The 17,213-nt window shown below is 64.2% G+C and overlaps 5 protein-coding genes across 5 annotated transcripts; all 5 read right to left on the reverse strand.

The window, feature by feature from the left end:
- Positions 1-220: 220 nt before the first annotated feature.
- Positions 221-2,017, reverse strand: LDBPK_091250 (hypothetical protein, conserved; the record flags this gene model as incomplete). The annotated part of the gene is made up of 1 exon (XM_003858755.1): positions 221-2,017. The coding sequence occupies one exon, from the start codon at positions 2,015-2,017 to the stop codon at positions 221-223; it is 1,797 nt and encodes a 598-aa protein (XP_003858803.1).
- A 568-nt stretch (positions 2,018-2,585) lies between these two features.
- LDBPK_091260 (hypothetical protein, conserved) lies at positions 2,586-7,217 on the reverse strand (the record flags this gene model as incomplete). Its single annotated transcript, XM_003858756.1, has 1 exon — positions 2,586-7,217. The coding sequence occupies one exon, from the start codon at positions 7,215-7,217 to the stop codon at positions 2,586-2,588; it is 4,632 nt and encodes a 1,543-aa protein (XP_003858804.1).
- A 1,144-nt stretch (positions 7,218-8,361) lies between these two features.
- On the reverse strand, positions 8,362-9,624 carry LDBPK_091270 (hypothetical protein, unknown function; the record flags this gene model as incomplete). Its single annotated transcript, XM_003858757.1, has 1 exon — positions 8,362-9,624. The coding sequence occupies one exon, from the start codon at positions 9,622-9,624 to the stop codon at positions 8,362-8,364; it is 1,263 nt and encodes a 420-aa protein (XP_003858805.1).
- Positions 9,625-10,847: 1,223 nt separating this feature from the next.
- LDBPK_091280 (AAA family ATPase, putative) lies at positions 10,848-14,714 on the reverse strand (the record flags this gene model as incomplete). Its single annotated transcript, XM_003858758.1, has 1 exon — positions 10,848-14,714. The coding sequence occupies one exon, from the start codon at positions 14,712-14,714 to the stop codon at positions 10,848-10,850; it is 3,867 nt and encodes a 1,288-aa protein (XP_003858806.1).
- Positions 14,715-15,893: 1,179 nt separating this feature from the next.
- Positions 15,894-17,213, reverse strand: LDBPK_091290 (hypothetical protein, conserved; the record flags this gene model as incomplete). Its single annotated transcript, XM_003858759.1, has 1 exon — positions 15,894-17,213. One exon carries the CDS (start codon positions 17,211-17,213, stop codon positions 15,894-15,896), a length of 1,320 nt encoding a protein of 439 aa, XP_003858807.1.

Raw genomic sequence — 17,213 nt, forward strand, 5'->3', positions numbered from 1 at the left:
TCTCGCGGCACTATCCCGAGGAGATCCTGAAGCACACAGAAGGAGCGCCACGGATTGGCGGCGTGCCGGCCGTCCCCCTTTCACCCCCTCCCTTCGCTGCGACGACCGTTTAACATGGCGTGCACCATCGCCTATACACGCCTGCGGCTACGTACGTGAGTTTGCAAGACACCCCGCACCTCTTCTTCCGAAAGCCGCGGCATCACTGAGCAGCGAATCCCTATGACGTGTTCCGGGCTTCTGCCATCAGCTGCCGGTGCCGCTGCGAATCCCTCAGCGTCCACCAGTGCACCGTGCCGTTGCGGAGATACTGCTCGCCGGTTAGCCGGTGCATGTAATGGCGGTCAGCGGGCTGCGCCACATCGTCGTCGGCAGGGCACACGGAGTAGGTGGTAAGCACCCCAGAGGCGATGGCCACTTCATACCGCTCCTGCTGACTGAAGATGAAGCGCGAAGCGCCGCTCTGCGCGTCGGTGCGCCCGCTCCAGCTTCCCTCCGTCCCACCGCCATAGTCCGGGTCTTCCACACTGCTGTCGACATCGCTGCCGTCGTCGTCGTCGGAGCTCATCTGCCATGCACGGCGTCGGCGCCTCAGCGGCGCCCCGCCTTTGCGGCCGCCAGAGCGCTTTGCCGCCCCGCCGCGGCGATCCGCATCGTCGCCGACGAGGTGCATGACCGACTGCAGGGCGAGAGCAGTCAAGGCCCCAACACGGAGCGTCGGCACGATGGGAGCAGGGGCGCTGGCCTCAGAGGGAGGCGCAGTGAGCACAGGCGCCGTCGTCTTCGCACGCGCCTCCTCAAGCTCAGCCGTAGCCGTCAGAGACGCTGCAGACCCCGTGCGTTCATGCCGCCGGGCACGCCTCACTACCTCAGCTTCGAGGCGGTGGCACATGTAGCGCATCACGCGAGTCACAAGTTCCACGGGCACTCCTGCCTCTTCCGAGTGAAAGCCTTCATCTGCGCCGTGCGCGGCGACGCGAGTGCACTCGCGGTACCACTGCACCGCCCAGAGAGATAGGGAGAGCGGTGGGGCTTGTAGCGCACGGCTTTCACCGGCCTTCTCATGCGTGATCGGCGCTGCCTCGGCGGCCGAGCCAAGCGCCGTGCACGTTGTGTAAACCGTCGCCCATAACCGCAGCGTGGCACACGCGTCGACGCTTCTTCGTGGCGCGTCCGCGAGTTCCACGGCTGAGTTCCAGGCGTGGCGAAGGCGCCGCAGAGCGCTGCGGATGGCCTCCTCTGATGCGGAGAAGCCGCTCGTGGAGAGGCCCGCGGCCGCATCTCCCCCTTCATGACGGCGCTGAGATGTGCTCACCAGCAGCGAGGCGCCCACACACGTGTAGCACAGCGCACACCACGCACTGAAGAGCGGACCATTGCAGCTGATGGCGCTGAGCGCAGCCACGAGAGCCCTCTCGGGACCACTTTGTTTTGCAAGCGGCACGCTGTGCCAGGGCGCGGGCGGATCCGCGGGGGGCATCCGGCTGCCGCGCAAACCACCGGCACCACCGCCACTACCAGCCACCGGCAGAAGAGAGGAGAACCCAGAGCGAAAGAGTCGCTCCACATCGTGTGGCCCGAGCGCGTGTGATGGCGTCGCCGAGCACATGGCGGACGCAACCGCCATCGCGGACGGAGCAGGACCGCGCTCCTGCGGTGCTTCTCCCGCCTGCTGCACAGCTAGAGAGAAGAGGACCAACCACTGCCAGAGCAGCGGGCCGAGCGCGTCTTCCTGGGCACAAGTGAGACGGCGCAGTGCGTTGTCCTCGGTGCCGTCTTGACCGTCGGTAGTGGAGGTGCTGCGGTGCTGCAGTGGGGCCGAAGGGGTCGATACTGCCGCTGCTATCGTTGCTGGGCCACAGCGGCCCTGTTGGGTGAGAAGTGTCATAAAGTGGGTATAGAAGCGCTGCACTGATGCGGGCACAGCGACCGCATCGGCCGGTCGTTGCCGCGGCGGCTCCGAGGACGGCGTGGGTGCCGGCTCTGCTGCGGCCCTCGACGCCTCACGGCTGCTCATGGCGCAGCTGTGGCAGTGGCTAACCAATCACACTCTTAACCCTTTTCATGTAAGCGCGTGTGCGCCCCTTGTGGTGGTGGTGGGCGGAGAGACAGAAGAGGAAGAATAGAAGGCAGCGAAGGCATACATCACGGCACTCCAGACGTGCCCCGTGTGCACCGAAGCTAGTCCGTCACGCACAAGACTCCAAGAGGGACGGGGTGGGATGGGACGGAGGGGAGAGTGCCATCCACATGCGCAGAGATGTACATGCTCTGAGAGCTACAGAGAGAAGGTAGACACACACACACACACACACACGCAGACATAGCGGCCCTGCATCGCCGGCGCCATGCTTTCTAGTCGTTGCGTACCTCGGACTCGCCCGCCGCCCTCTCAGGGTGGCACATCCGGCCCGTATCTGCCTGTTGCCACGTTGCCTTTTTGTGAAAGTGGGAAAAGGGCACACCCACGTACGTGCACACCTGAGCGTGCGCGTACTTGAGCGCCTCGTCTCTCCCTCGCGTCGATCCGTCGCCTTGTCGCCCCCCCTCCCGCCCCACCCACCTGACGCCCACGAGCCGCACGCTCACACGACAGTGGCACTGCCCAGCACCACATCGGCGGTGACCACCGCGCTGCACCCTTCCGCTCGAGAGGGCCAGTCCACCTCGGCAGAGAGTCGCTGCGCCTCGTGCGGTGCAGTGTCGCCGCTCGTCAATGTCCGAAGAACGCGCAGAGAGCGCCGCCCGCCATCGACGGCAAAGTTGTCGCGCCCATCGGCTGCATCGGCGTCATCGAAGGTGTAGAAAGGATCTGTGAGGTGTACAACGTCACGTCCGCCGTCTCCGGTGCAGCAATCCGGACTGCGGCTGCTCGAATGCGTTCTGCACTCGCGTGAGCTGTCGCCGTGACCTTGAGAAGCATCGCTGCTGTCATTGGTGGCTCGCATCCTCTCTTCCAGCCAACACGGTTGGTGGCCTGCCCACACCGTCTGTGCCCACCGCGCAGTCCACGTCGCGCTCCACTGCAGCGTCGTGAGCACGTCGGCCAACCCCGATTCCGAGGCGCTCGGAGATGAATTGGCAGCACGACGTGTCTGCAGCAGCCAGTCGAGCGGGTGGCGGTCGTGTAGCTGGGCGGACGTCATGCGCGCCACGTACGACACCGGCAAACAGCAGGCGTGCAGTGTTATGCTGTCCTGGCGTGGGTCTGTGGCGCCGCTTGTGCTCCGAGGCGCTGCCCTGTGCGGCACCGTCCACGCCGGCGTGCCTGCTGCCACAGCGTAAGGGAGCACGAGACTTGCAGGAGGCGGCTGATGCTGGAGGTCCTTGTCTTCTGCCGTCACACTCTTCCAGACGAGGTATGGTAGCGTGCGCCGCTCCGAGAAGACTTGCTGGACAACAAACTGCGGACTGTGGCGGCGTTCTTCTGCCCTCGCGCCCTGCTGCTGCTGCTGTTGCTGCTGCGCGGCCCTTGCAGAGATGCCAGCCGATCTACCGGCGCCATCACCACCGCTGCTGCAGCGGAACGTGACGAGGTCACCGCGCTGCACCGGCGCCGTCAGCGGCACGTCGTCAGCGACCACACCAAAGCCGCCACCATCGTTTTCGCGTAAGAGACGGTCAAGGTCGACGCCATCGGGCAGCCGCAGCCAGATCTGCTGTGGTGCGCTCGTGAAAGTCCACAGGGTCGGCTCGACGACGCGGCGCACGCCGGGGGTGGTGTGATGCGGCTGCTGCGGCTCAACGCTGCACCGCTTTGTGCTGGTTTCCCACCGGGCTGACTGCAGCGCCTCCGCGGACGGGATCACGGCTAGCGCGTAGAGGGCGCACACCTCGTCATCGTGGGCGCTGCTGCTTCGGTGAGAGTGCCGCATCGCACATGTGCGGTGCTCATGATGGCGTCCGCGTAGCACCGTTGCGACCCCATGAGTAGCAACAAGGGAAGCGCGCAGATGCCGCGGATGCGTTCCACCGTGGCGGCAGTGCCCCTCCGATCCGCCACGCGCCACCATCGCACACATGCGCTGCTGGTGCTCGGCAACAAGACGTGCGTCGAGCGTGTGTGCGTCCGCAAGCACGCGCTCGTAGAGGCCTTGCAATTCCTGGCGCGACTTGACGGGTTCCGATAGCGCCAGCGACGAGGCCCCTGGAGGCAGCGGCACGGACGCTTCAGGAGACAACACCACCGCGTCCCTCTTCGCAACCTCGGCACCCTCGTCCCCGACACTGGCCGCCTCCGCAGTGGACGGAGCAGACATAACGGCAGAGGCAGCGAGGAGCGCAGATGCTGCTCTGTCCTCTCGTGCTGCAAGGGCGTCACACACGGCACACCGCGCGTCGACAGCACGGCGCAGCAGCGCGCGGCCAAGTGGGCATGTGAGCTGCGTGTACAGCCGCAGCGCGACCGTGTGCTGCAGCCGCAGCTGCCAAAGGGAGGGTGGCGCTGGCTGCGGCTGTGAAACGGTGGGGGTGGACCTACTCGACGCTGCGTCACCTCGCACGCTGCCGCTGGTGCCGACCGGCGAATCGCTCGCACCAAAGCGCACGGACGACGGCGCGGTGGCCAACCAGTCGTTCAGCTTGCGCGTCAGCACAGACAACACGACGAGACGGGCCATGGGCTCGTACGCGTCGAACTCCAGCGCTGCCATCGCTGACCGCAAGACACGATCCTGGGCCGCTTGACACCGCGTGTAGGCACTGAGCCACTGGTCCAACACGAAACCCTCGCCATCAGCTGCTTGCGGCACCATCGACAGCTGCTGCACTTTCTCTGTCCACAGCCGGAACGCGAGCTGCGCAAGGGTGCGAGAGGCAGCCGCGGCGGGGCAAGTCGGCTGCCGCAGCCGCTCCGCCAGTCCCATGTGCGGCGTACTCCGGCTGCCGTCCGCTCCTTCAAGAAAGGAGGGGTCGTAGAGCAGCCTGAGCAACGGCAGCGGCAGCGAGTCGACGCACTTGTCAGAGACGAGGGTTGCGAGAGAGTTCGGTGAGAGCCCCGCCTGCAGCAGGAGGCGCACACACGGCAGATGTTGACGCCTGCACGCCACGTCAAGGGCATTTTGGCCGAGGGTGTCCATCAAGTGTAAGCCCCAGACGGAGACTGAGCTGCACAAGCCACGACCCGGGTCTGTGGGGGCTGGTTGGCTCACCGGCCCACCAATGGACGCCACCGCACCGCTTGCTGCTGCTTCTGGTGCCGGTAAAGCTGCTCTGTGGCGGCGATAGTCACCGACGCTTTCGCCCCTCGCATGCGCAGCGCCAAGTTGGATGATGTACGCTCGATCGGCGTGCCCGGCAGCTGCTTCCGCGGCGGCAGCGGGCCTCCCCACGGGGGCTTTGCCTGCCGTTATCGCTGCGGTGCGACCGTCGAGCGTATGACAGAGAAGGGTCAGCAACGGCACATCTCCTTGTTGCGAGAGCCAGTGAAACACCGTGCCGGAGGCGCCGCAGTTGCGGGCGCCAGCGGTGTGGATGCGCTCGCACTTCTCATCTTGGTGGGGCCGCAACACTTGCTGCATGAGTTCGGTCACGATCGGCAACTGAACGAGGTGGGCGAGGAGCGCGCGGAGGTTGGCGCGCTGCGAGTTCGGGTGTTTCTCTGCCGCACCACCCTCGACACCACAGTCCTCGGCACCGGGCTCACGCGCTGCGGCTTCAGCAGCGGGTAGTACAACTTGCATGAACAGTAGTGCGCTGCGCCAGCGCGCCGCCGCGTCCCTGGAAATTGCGGCCCTCGTGCTTGTGATCTCGGGGGAAGAAGGGCCAGAGGCCAGCCATGTCTCCGCTCGCCACCAGCTGATCCAAAGAGCCTCGAGAAGCGCATATCGCCTGCACCGCGCCCGTTCGCATGCCTCTTGATGAGGCCACCACGTGGCTGTGCAGAACAAGGGTGGGCAGCACAGCCGCATCAGCGAGGCTCGACAGTTGTTCCACAACGCGATGCGACACGCAGCTACCCATCCGACTTCACACGAGCTCAGCTCAGCTCTATCAAAGCCGTTTCGAGTCTCTCCTCGCTGCCGCCCGTGCTGGGCTCCTGCATCTTCAGCGACATCCTCTGCGCCTTGATAGGCGGCAGCGTAGCAGCGAAGGTGCAGGAACGCTTCCACCGCAAGCTCGTTGTCCAGCGCCGCAGCGTAGCACAGCGGACACCGCGCAGCCGTGCCCATGCCACTTCGCGAGGATAAAGCATGCACACGGCCCTCAGCCATCGCGAAGCCTCGCGCAAGCACATCAAGAGCCGCGAGAAGCGACGGCTGGCGCCACAGCTGCGCCTCAGACAAGCGACTTTCCAGCAGCGGTAGCAAGCGCTCAAGGACTCTACGGCAGCGACTGAACGGCGCGTTGTCGGCCGCAGTCTTACCAAGCGCGTAGTGTGACCGCAGCGCAGAAGAGAAGTCCGCTCCTGCTCCACCGCCAGCGCCGTGACGTGCCGCTGTATCGCGTGGCGTGTGACCGGTGAAGTAGTCGACGGTGGAGCTCAGCGATGAGTGCGCGCTCTCCTGCCGCGACGGTTGCGATGATACGTGCGGCCGCAGTGGGTGGCTCTCTGATGTGTCTCGGGAGCTGCTCACCACGTCTTCAACGCAGGCGTCTGCGCGGCGCTGCGCCGCGAGGAAGCGACGCTGTCTCCAGCAGAGAGCAGCCGACACGTACAGGACGAGTGCCCAGAACACGTCGGCAGCGTCGATGTCCGCAACGCACGCAAAGGATGTCGGCGCCGCTGGCGCCGTGCTTGTAGCCTTGGAGGTCTTCGACGACAGGATCAAGTCTGTTTTGCGCGTGGCACGGTAAAGCGCCTGCACGGAGGCGCTGCTGCGCTTGAGCAGCTGTTTAAAGCGCTGCCGCACTGCCGTGCGGGTCATCTGCGCGTTACTGGTCGGCGTTGGGCAAGGCGAGGAGGTGTGCTGCTGTCGGCCACGGCGCAGCGCATCAATGTTGCTAGATGCTTCTGCACTGTCGTCGGCCGCCTTCGGAGAGGCGGACGGGCTCTCAGTTCCGTAGGGTGCCGGTTGTTGCTCTGCACGCCGCGCTGTCGCAGTGTAAAGGAGATGCCGCAGCCGACTGAGCTCCACAAGCTCACACAGCACCGTTGCTGCGGTGGGCTCACCGGCTGCGCCTTGAGGGGCCTCCCACGGAGTACATGCGAGCCACTTCTTTGCGGCTTCGAGCAGTGACGCTGCGCTGCTGGGAACGTCAACAACGTCGTCGCGCATGCCGCGAGAAAGCGTCTATCTTTCCCTGTGTGTGTGCGTGTGCTGGCCTATCTATGCTGAAGGTGTGGGTGCTTATGCGCGTGCGCTGCCCGGCGTTATGGCAGCAGGTCTTTGAGGAGGTGTGCGTGTGCGTGCTTGTGAGATAGGAACGAAGCCGCAAGCTGATCGGAGGGTGGGAGGTCAGGCTCACGGCGCGCCGCTACAGCACTGATGATGCCTGGCTTCGTCGATCCTGCGGTGGCAATACAAGGCGAGAGAGAGAGTGCGCAGCAGGAGAGGAGGGTGTGTCGGGGTCGTGGTACGACAAGGTGGACGTGGAATGCCCTTCACCACGTCAAAGCCAAGAGAAAGTGGGGCATCCCTTCTCTGCTGCTGCCGAGTGCTTGCACAACTACCGAAGCATACGAGCATGGCGCGCATGCAAGCACAGAATAACGAGGCTTCATGTCTCAGTGAACCTTCTCCTCTCGCCCTCCCCTCTTCCCCCGCGCGCTCGCGCTGCATCTTCATCTCCCAGTTCTCAGCAACAGCAAGCGAATGAGGGGAGAGAGAGGGAACCGGCTGCGGCCGCAGCTGCAAGAGGAGCTCGAGACCAAGGCTTATGTGGCTGGTGTGTGTCTGCGTGTGCGCGGGCCACAGCGAGAGGGCGCCTCGCGGTTGACTTGCAGAGACATGAATAAGGCTGAAAAGTGAGCGAGGCGACAGGCAGGGCGGGGGCCGCGGGGGCTAGCACACATCCATGCAGATGCGGCGATGACGAGATACCCCATGATACCAACGCACATCGGCCCTCTAATCGGACGCCATCGCCGGTGATCGAGAGACACATGCGCGCCAGCGCCGCCACACATACACACACCAACCGAAAACAAAATAGCGAGACGCTCATGCGCAGAGAACGAGGCGAACGCGCCGAGGTCATAATGCAGAGCACAACTTGTAAAGTGGGCGTGCACGTGGCGGAGGACCGCGTAGGGAGGGGGAGGAGCGCAGCAGCCCAGCACCCATGCCCTATGGCGCACCGAAGAAGCGGTTGCATCGACCCCCGCCGTTTCGCATCCGCGCCTGTCTGGCCTCCTCCTCTTCCTCTCCCTGTTCCGGCGTGGAGTTGTGCGTGTGTGTTGCTCCCGACGCCGCGGCCATCTCACCTCTCAACGGAGATGTACACATGCGAGTGGTGCGCGTTGACGCCGGAAGTGGCAGTGTCTGCCTCCTCGACAGCGGCGGCACGCGCCTCCGAAGGGGAGGTGACCGCGCCGGTTGCTGGCACACGTCGCACCAAGGGGCTCGCACTGGCGGTACCGCTGCCCATCCGCTTATTTCTCCCGTCACCGTCGTTGTCTTCGTCGGAGTAAGGAACACGTGAGTAGCGGCTTCTAAAAGGGTTGACCATTCCCATCTCCGAAGTACCGACGACTCTCAGCGTGCTACGAGTTGGTCGTTCTGTGCTGCCGTGCATACCTGCAACGATGCCGCTTCTAGTGCTGCTGCTGCAGCAGTTGCTGTGTAGCGACGCCATAGCGGACTCGACGGAGTGATCTTCAGCAGTCGCGGGTGCGAAAGCCGCCTCGCCCGCTCCGCGCGGGTCCTCTTCCCGTGCTGCCCGCGCGCTCGTGGCCGTGGCACTATCGCAGGTGATAGTTGCCATCTCTGTCGGCGATAAGGCGGACTCGCTGACGCCGCCGCCGTTGTCGTCCTCCGCGGCTTCCGCAGCGCTGAGGAGCTGCTTCACGTAGTACAGCGGCAGGTCAAAACAGCGCTGGAGGGCGCTGCGGCACACCGGACACTCTCGTAGACGCTTCGCGCAGAAATGACAGCAGCACACATGCCCACACGGCGTCAACGCCACGTCGATGTGACGGGCACAGCAAATGACGCACCCCACCGTGTCGTCAATGTCCTTCACTTCCGTCTCGGCCAGCTCCTTCTTGAACTCGCGCGCTTCCGCGCGGCGCAGCAGGAGGCGCTTGCGGTAGTTCTCAATCACGCGGCGGTGCTCGAGCACCCATGCGAGGTGGCGACCCACGCCGGACATGATAATGCTGCCCAGAAGGACGAGAACGCTCAAGCTGAAGCAGCCAACGATGACGCTGCTCTTCGGCATTTCGTAGCCGACGATTTCCTCAGTGCAGTTACCGCAGGAGGTCGTGCCCGAGCAGCAGCGGATCGCGGACGAAGCGACGCAGCACATCGGCTTCGCATCCGGGCACGCGACGGACTGCATGATCTGGTATGAGCAGAGGTGCGGGGTGCGATAAGCGACGTAGGCCTGTCGCTCAAGACGAGCATCAGCGTGTTGAAGAGCTCTGCTGTAGCCGAGGATGATAAACAGCGCCATGAAGAAGCGTGTGGCGCGTTCCGCCACGATGACGGAGGCAGCGCCGTTGTGCTGCGGCGCACTTGACATGCTGCGCGCGGCGGGCCGAAAGGGGCGCAACAACGAGAGAAAAGAAAATGTTGGCGGAGGGCGATGGTGGTGGTAATGGTGGTCGTCGTATGCGTGCAGGCAGCGCACGCCCGCGACAAGAACCGTAAAGGCAGAATTCTCAGGGCTAAGATCCTACAGAAGCAAAAGCACGGATGGAGAAGAGCGGCTGAGCAGGTGACCCGCCCGCCCCGCGCGCACGCACCTCCCTGTGCTCAATGAAGGGTGTCTGCTTCCTCGCCGTTGTTCGGCGTTGCAGAGACAGGAAGGATGATGTCGGGCAGACGGAATGGGGAGGGGAAGGGTACTTGTTGCCGTTACAACTGTGATGACAGGCTGCCCGATCTACTAATGAGACAGCACAGAGAGACCGCAGGTGAGATGGGCAGTGGCGCTTGGGCGCTCGGGCGTGCGCGTGTGCGTACGAGATGGAAAGGAGGCGAGGCAGACGGCGGCACGGAGTGCAGGGGGAGAGGGAGACAGTGCATGTGAGCGTGGGCATTTCATGGTGCTTAGCAATACTCCTAGCCCCCCCTCTCTCTCTCATGGGAGCACATTCGATTTTGTAGGACGCTGGATGGGCGCACAGAGTGGCACAGTCGCTACCTCTTCCACACACACACACATGCACATACACATGTACACATGAGTGCTGCAGACGCACGCCCCATGGTGTTCTTCGCGGACTCAAACCTTGTCCCGCCTACTCGTCACGGAAAGTACATTATAACCACGCGTCAAGTTACAATAGACGTGCGCGAGATCTGAGCATCCAACGTGCTTTTCCGGGGCGCCGCATCCGCCCGATTCCTTGGCAGCGGACGCCGCGGTCGTGTCACCGTTCCTCAGCCCGTGACTTGATCTCGCGCTTCTTCGTTTTTCTTTTCCATTCTTGCCGCTCTGGGGAAGTGGCCGCGCCTGCAGTCACCAAAAGATGCGTGTGGGCACAAACCACAGGCGCGGCCTTGCTCAGCCCGCGTGTTCACGCCGCTCGTGCGCACATGGGTCGCCCCCCTCCGTGTACGCGCCTCTGAGAGTGGAGTTCACGGCTTAAGCGTCTCTGTCTTTATTATCCGCGGTGCGGGAGGAGTGAGTCAGCGGGCAAGGACCACACCCACACAGCAGCCACCCGTCACCCGCTACCGGAGGGTCTGAGATGCTGTATTCAAGAGCTCGTCGCCCCTCCTCGCTTCGCCCCACCCCATCTACGCAAACATCGCGCTCGCCGAGACGGCGGTGCGCTCCCGCGCAACCGTCCTCTCCATCTCTGCCTCGATCATGGCCATCGTCACGACCCGCTCTGACACTGGCAACAGCGCCGCAGTGCAGCAGACATTGAAGGCTATCGTGCGGATCAGCTTGGGTGAGATGCTCGTGGCGCTGAGGCGACCGTAGTCGACGTCGCTGGACGTCGGGACGCGCTCTGGGAACGCCTTTCGCCACAGCTGCTCGCGCAGGAGCCGCCGAGGCAGCGCAAAGGTCAGCTCCGCCTGGAACAGCATGCACGATGAGCGTGAGTTGATGCTCGCCGTGGAGAACAGGTGGCGTCCACCGCCGCCGTCGCGGTTCACCGTCGTTGCGATGACGATGACGGGCCTCGGATAGCGGCGTGCGTGGTACTGGATGAGCTGTGAGAGTTGTAAGCTCTTTGGGGACTCGTTGAAGAGGACCTGCGCCTCGTCAAAGACGATGATGGCGCCGAGGCGGCGTCCTTCCTCAAACACGACGTGCACCCGCATCTCCTCCCGGAGCAGGAGCTCCGCTACGTTGCAGAGGCGGATGGTGGCGCCGCACTCGTAGGCGATGGCCTCCGCGGCCAGCGACTTACCCGTGCCGCTCACGCCCTGGAACAGGTAAAGCGTCCCGCAGTCGTCGTTGGCGTCCTCGCTGAAGCCCCACTCGGTATACAAGGTGCTGCGGCTCTTGGCACTGCTGGCGATCCCCTCCAGCTTCTTGGCGAGATCCGGCTCCACCACCAGCTCGGCAAGCGTGCGCTTCGGGGTCAGGTAGAACTCGCTCATCCCCTCCGGCAGCTCCGCGGCGAGAAAGAAGCCGCGCAGCTGCAGCCGAGCCCCTTCGTCGAGGTCGCTCATTGTCAGCTTCGGTGTAGAGGACTTCTCGCGGGCCACCGCTCTGCTCAAGGCGGCGAGGACGGCGTTGCGGATCAGGCCGCCGGAGAGCTCGTAGTTCAGCGCTAGCTTCTCCAAGCACACGTCCTCGTTCATGGGCAGCTGCTTTGGGATGTGTGACCTCCAAATGCGCAGCCGCAGCTGATGGTCCGGCGGACGGAACTCCATCATGAGCGAGATGCGCCGGTTCATGGCCTCGTCGAAGTTCTGCGCGCGATTGGTGGCGAGGATGATGAGGCCGTCGTACCGCTCAAACTCGGACAGCAGCGCCGTCACGGTGCCGTTGCTCGTGCGGTCCTCGAAGAGCGCTTCGCACTCGTCGAAGAACAAGATGGCGTCGCTCAGCTTCGCCTCGCGGAAGAGAAAGCGGAGCGCGTCGGCCTCGGCCTTCGTCGAGGAGCGAAACTGCGACACGCTGACGAGGAGTATCTTCTTCTTGAGGTGGTGCGCGACGGCGTTGGCGAGCATCGTCTTGCCGGTGCCACTCGGGCCGTGGAAGAGCATGACGAGGCCTCCTTTGCTAGTGCCGAGGCCGTCGCCGAAGCCGCTGCTCTTCTTGCACTGTTCGAAGAGGCTGTAGTGCTCAATGGTGGACAGGACGCGGTCCATCGTGGAGGTGGGCAGTACCACGTTAGCCAGCTCCACCTCGGGGAAGTACAACTGCGACCCGGGCACCATTTCCGCCGTCTCAGCTGGGATGCCCATGACATCGTCAACAATCTTCCGATCAATGTCGACGAGATAGTCCATGAGGTCCGTGTTGAAGCAGGAGCGGCCGACAGCGTCGAGTGTGAGGGACAGGACACCGTTGGACACGAGCGGAGAGGACTGGTAGAAGGCACGACGCGCCACCACGCGCTCCTCCAGCGACTCGCACAGGACGAAGAGCATGTACCCCACCGTGATGAGTCGCTGCCCGTCCCGCATAACGTAGCGGCCGTTCACCGCCACCAGCATGTCGTGCGAAATGACGTTGCCAACCATGAACAACATAATCTGCTTCTCCATCTCCGTCAGCTGCAGCCGCTGCGCGAGCTGCTCGATGCGCGGGGTGAAGACGCGGGCAGCGAGAGTGGCTTGCAGCCGTGACTCGTGCACCGCCGCCGCGACGCGAACTTTGCCCTTCAACTCCCGTATCGACGCCTCCACCTTAGACTTGGGGGTGTAGGAGTCCTCCTCGTCCTTCATGTCGCCCTCCGCGTAGCGGATGCGAATCATGTTCGCGAGGATGCGAAAGGCCGCGTCCATGTACTCGATGTCGGACTCGTAGGGCACCCCCCGCATGGACGAGTCCGTGTGCGGCGTGGCAGATGGCGAGGAGGACGCCGCCGCTGCACCCGCGCCAGTACCGGTGCAGCGATAACGCTGGGCGAGCGGGTTGATGTCGGCAAGAACCAGTCGTGCCTTGCGCGGCGCAGACGTCGCTGTCGTCGCCTCCCTGCCGTCCTCCGGCCGTGGTGCGGTATCCGTCGTGCGCGATGGCGGTGCCGTCGGCGGAGCTGTAGCCGGTGCCACCATCGCCGACTCTTCTCTACTACTTTTGCCGCCCTTTACCGCCTCCTCTGTCTCTGTCGCGGCGGAGTTCTTTGCGACTGGTACTGCTGCCACGGCACGACCGCCGACTTGCGTGGCAGTTCTGCCGGCGAGGGCATTGCCGAGACGGTGCGAGACGGCTTCGTAAATCGCGTCCTGGTCTTTCGAAGCCAGCACAGCCGGGTCGATGTCCTCCAGCACACTGTCGAGCGCCTCCTCGGTCAGCGCGATGGCGCTGTCGGCGGTGGCGTCGTCGTCCTCCTCATCCTCCACATCGCCCTCCTCATCGCCACGCTTTGGTGATGGTGATACAGAGCGACTGCCACCGACGTGCTCCTCTGCTCGCGGAGCCGGCATGGCAGCCGCCGTGCTCGTCGTCTTGGCGTTCCGTTCTTCGTTGAGCACCTCCAGCAGCGCGGTGCGCTCCAGCTTAATGAGCTGCTCCTCCGACAGCTGATCACCACTCAGGGCCGCGATCGTCTCTATGGGCAGAGCGTACTTGCACTCCATGAAGGTTGTGCGCATCTTGATGTCGGAAAAGATGAGCCCTTGCTTCCACAGCACACCACTCTCAGAGAGAATGGACAGCAGCTCCTGTGGGGTAAGGTCGTTGTGGTAGGCAATGTTCGCCGGCCGCAGCGGCTCGGCGATGTTGCCGGCCGCGTAGCGGCCGCAGTGGCACACCAGCAGGTATTCGAGCGTGCGGGCAGCCTTCGCGGATAGACGCAATCGCTCGCTGAGCCGCACCACGCGTGGTAGCCGCTGCATCTTGTGAAGCTGCGCATCGATGAGGTGGCCGACAAGCTCGGTGACGGCGGCCATGCACGGCACGCACTGTTGACGGAAGTCGAGGCCTACAAGCTCGATGTTGCGGAGGACTGCAGCGCTCAGGGCCATGCCAGAGACGAGGTATGCGTAGTGTTTGAGGTACACTAGCACGTCCTTTGCGGCAAGGTAAGCGGAGTCGGACTCAAAGCCAGGCACCTGCACCTCGCCGTACTCACGCAGCCGCTGAAGCATGACGCTCGGCTGGTAGGGCAAGTCACTGTCCTCGCCATCCTCGAAGACGGGGTCGTCGGCAGCCACCGACTTTGTCCCGTTGCGCTCGATACTGCCGCGATGCCGCTTGCGCCCCGCCGCCTTGCCAGCTGCCGCAGGCGCCGCCTCGCCGTCCTTGCGTAGCAAGGCCACGCCCTCCAAGAAGGAGCGCACGCAGTGGGGGACGCTGATGAAGGTCAGCGTCGTCAGTTGCGCTGCCACATCAGCCGCCGCCGGTTTCGCGGCCGCAGCTGCCGGGTAGCTGCCGTTGCAGCCCGCATCCGCCACTGCTGCTGCCGCGCGGGTGCGGCACGGCACCGTTGGCTGGACGCAGAGCAGGAAGAACTCAACATAGAGGCGCAGAAGATCCATGAGGGTGCGCGGCGGTGCGGACGTAAAGCGTCCGGTGCGGTAGAAGACACGCACATCGTGCGCTGCTGCCGATGCCGTGCTTGCCGCTACTACCTCACACACAGGAATAGGAGGCTTTGGGGGCAGAACTGGGAATGCGGCAGCGGCTGCAGCGGCAGTCGCATGCGTGGGCGTTCCCAGGAGAGGTTCAGCCGGCGCACCGACACTTGACCTTGCCGCCGCAGCACTGCGCTTCGTCCTGGGGGGCATCAACGCAAAGGCCCGTCGACACGCCAGAGAGCAATGAAGCAACAACCCCGTGTGCGCCGTCCAAACGGAGGCGGCGGCAGCGGCGGCGGCGAAGGAATACGAGACCGGGGAGCCGTGATCGGTGGGTGAGGACGCAACGCTGCGTGGAAGAGAGGCGGATGGCAGGCGGGAGAGATGGCGCCACCAAGATATCTCGTCCCTCGCCTCTTCACACCCGTTGCCTCCGCTGCAACCTCTTCAGCGATGCTCTTGCCGAAGGGAGAGAAGGAGGAGGAGGAGGAGGGGGGTCGGGGCGGCTCTTCTCTATGTAGCGACGCGCTCTGAGCGGGTTGTGCGTGTATGGGAGGGGCGGGGAGCGTGATGGTGCCCCCTGCCGTCCCAAAGAGAGGGAAAGGACGAGGGCTGTCCGGGCGCTCTTCCGGAAGGCAGGCGAGCAACAAGTACCACCGAAGCACAGAGAATACGAGACGGATACAGACAGCCGGTGCTTCTTGCCCCCGATTGAGCGTGTGTGATGGCACCCGTAGCGGTCGGTGACGGAGAAAACACAGAGAGGAGAGGGAGAGAAGAGGTGAATTGAGGGAGGGGGAGCGTACCGCCGGTGAGGCAAGAGAAAGCACGGTGCCAAGTACCATCGTCCCGGTAAGGGGAGGGGGGCCTTTGGGAGTCGATTCATGGCGCCTTGGCCGCTTGCCGCGCGAGCGCCATCGCGAAGGAGAGGTCGGCTCCACCAGTGTCACCATCTCCCCCTGTGTGTGCGCCTCAGCAGCTCCCCACGCTCAGCAGGACGACGAGATGAAAAGCACAGAGAGAACGACGGATGTGGCTGACATGCGACTGCCATCATCACCACCAGCTCCTGCGTCCCATCCTATGTATTCGCCTCTCCTCACATGTGTGTGTGTGTGTGTGTCGTGATCCGCTTTTCGCTTAGAAGTGGCACTCCTCCGTGGAATGCTCAGCCATGCCACATCGCGCGCATCCCTTTGCGGATAGCACGAGTCCAAAGTCATCCTCGTCGATGCACTGCTTCTTGACCACTTCGGCGGTGTCCACAGCGACGCTCGCCGCCTGCTGTATTTCCTGTTGCTGCTTGCTGATGGACTCTGAGGCGCGCGCGCGCAGCGAGCAGGCTTCCCCCTCCGCCTTTGCCCGGGCCGTCGCCGCCGCCGCCTCCGCACCAATGTACAGCGACGTGGTCACGGGTGCCGTCGGATGCGTGTACGTGCGCGCCAGCGATACCACGCCGAAGCGCCGAATAAGCTGGACAACAGATAGCTGTTCGTCGTAGTTCATCTCCGCCCAGCGGATGGGCAGGGAGGGGTACGGTGCCACGGTGCAGGCCGCAGCACCTTCACCTGCGGCCCGCCTCTCCGCGCGTACCTTGGCACACCGGCGCAGGAACACCAGCAGCAGTCCCATGTACTTGCTCTGGAGCAGGAGAAAGGGACTGTTGTTGAGCTCGTCGGTCGCTACGGCGGCGCACCCATCGGCGGCGGCCAGTGACACGGCTGCGCCGCTATCACCACACTGACGCCCAGAGCGCGCCTCCGCCGCTGCCTCTGCCGTGAGCCGCGCGGCAAACTCAAACTTCCACACACGCGTGGAGGCGTCGTAGGCGATGCGGACGGGATGCGGCAGCGGCGGAAGAAGCGGCAGCCGCGCCGCATCACCCGCCTCCTCCGTCTCTGCACTGGCAGCGCTTTCTCCCTCTGTTTGTGCCGCTGCTGCGGCGTCCAGCGGTGCGGCCCAGTGGTCAAGGAAGACGCGAAGCACGGGTTCCACAACGCGGGTGTAGTGGCGCAGCAGTTGGGTCTCTTTCGGCAAGTCTCGCGCAGCGGCGGCGGCCATAACGGCGTCGCCGACACTTCGCGGCGCCCGCTTCACGTCGGCGACGTCATTCGTGCACCCTGCTGCATCACTGCCTTCGTCCTCCTCACTGAAGGGCCAGTGAAAGAACACAAAGAAGAAGAGGGAGTACGTGAGGGCCACCTCCATCGCCGTCTCGTAGCGCTGACCACGGATCGACACCTGCACACGATGCTCACTGGCAACGGTTGGTGGGATGGGGAGGACCGGATCCTCAGCAGGTTCCTGAGCAGAGCTGCTTGGTGAGCATCCGTCACGTGGCTGCGGCGCCGCGAGGAGGAAAGGAAGCAGCTCCGACAGAATGTCCGCTACACACAGCGGCTCGGGTGGCAGAAATGAAGATGGAGGAGCGCTGCTCTGGCGATGCGGCGCAGCGGGCAT

Source organism: Leishmania donovani, chromosome 9 (assembly GCF_000227135.1).
Source record: "Leishmania donovani BPK282A1 complete genome, chromosome 9".
In the NCBI taxonomy this organism is placed as follows: domain Eukaryota; phylum Euglenozoa; class Kinetoplastea; order Trypanosomatida; family Trypanosomatidae; genus Leishmania; species Leishmania donovani.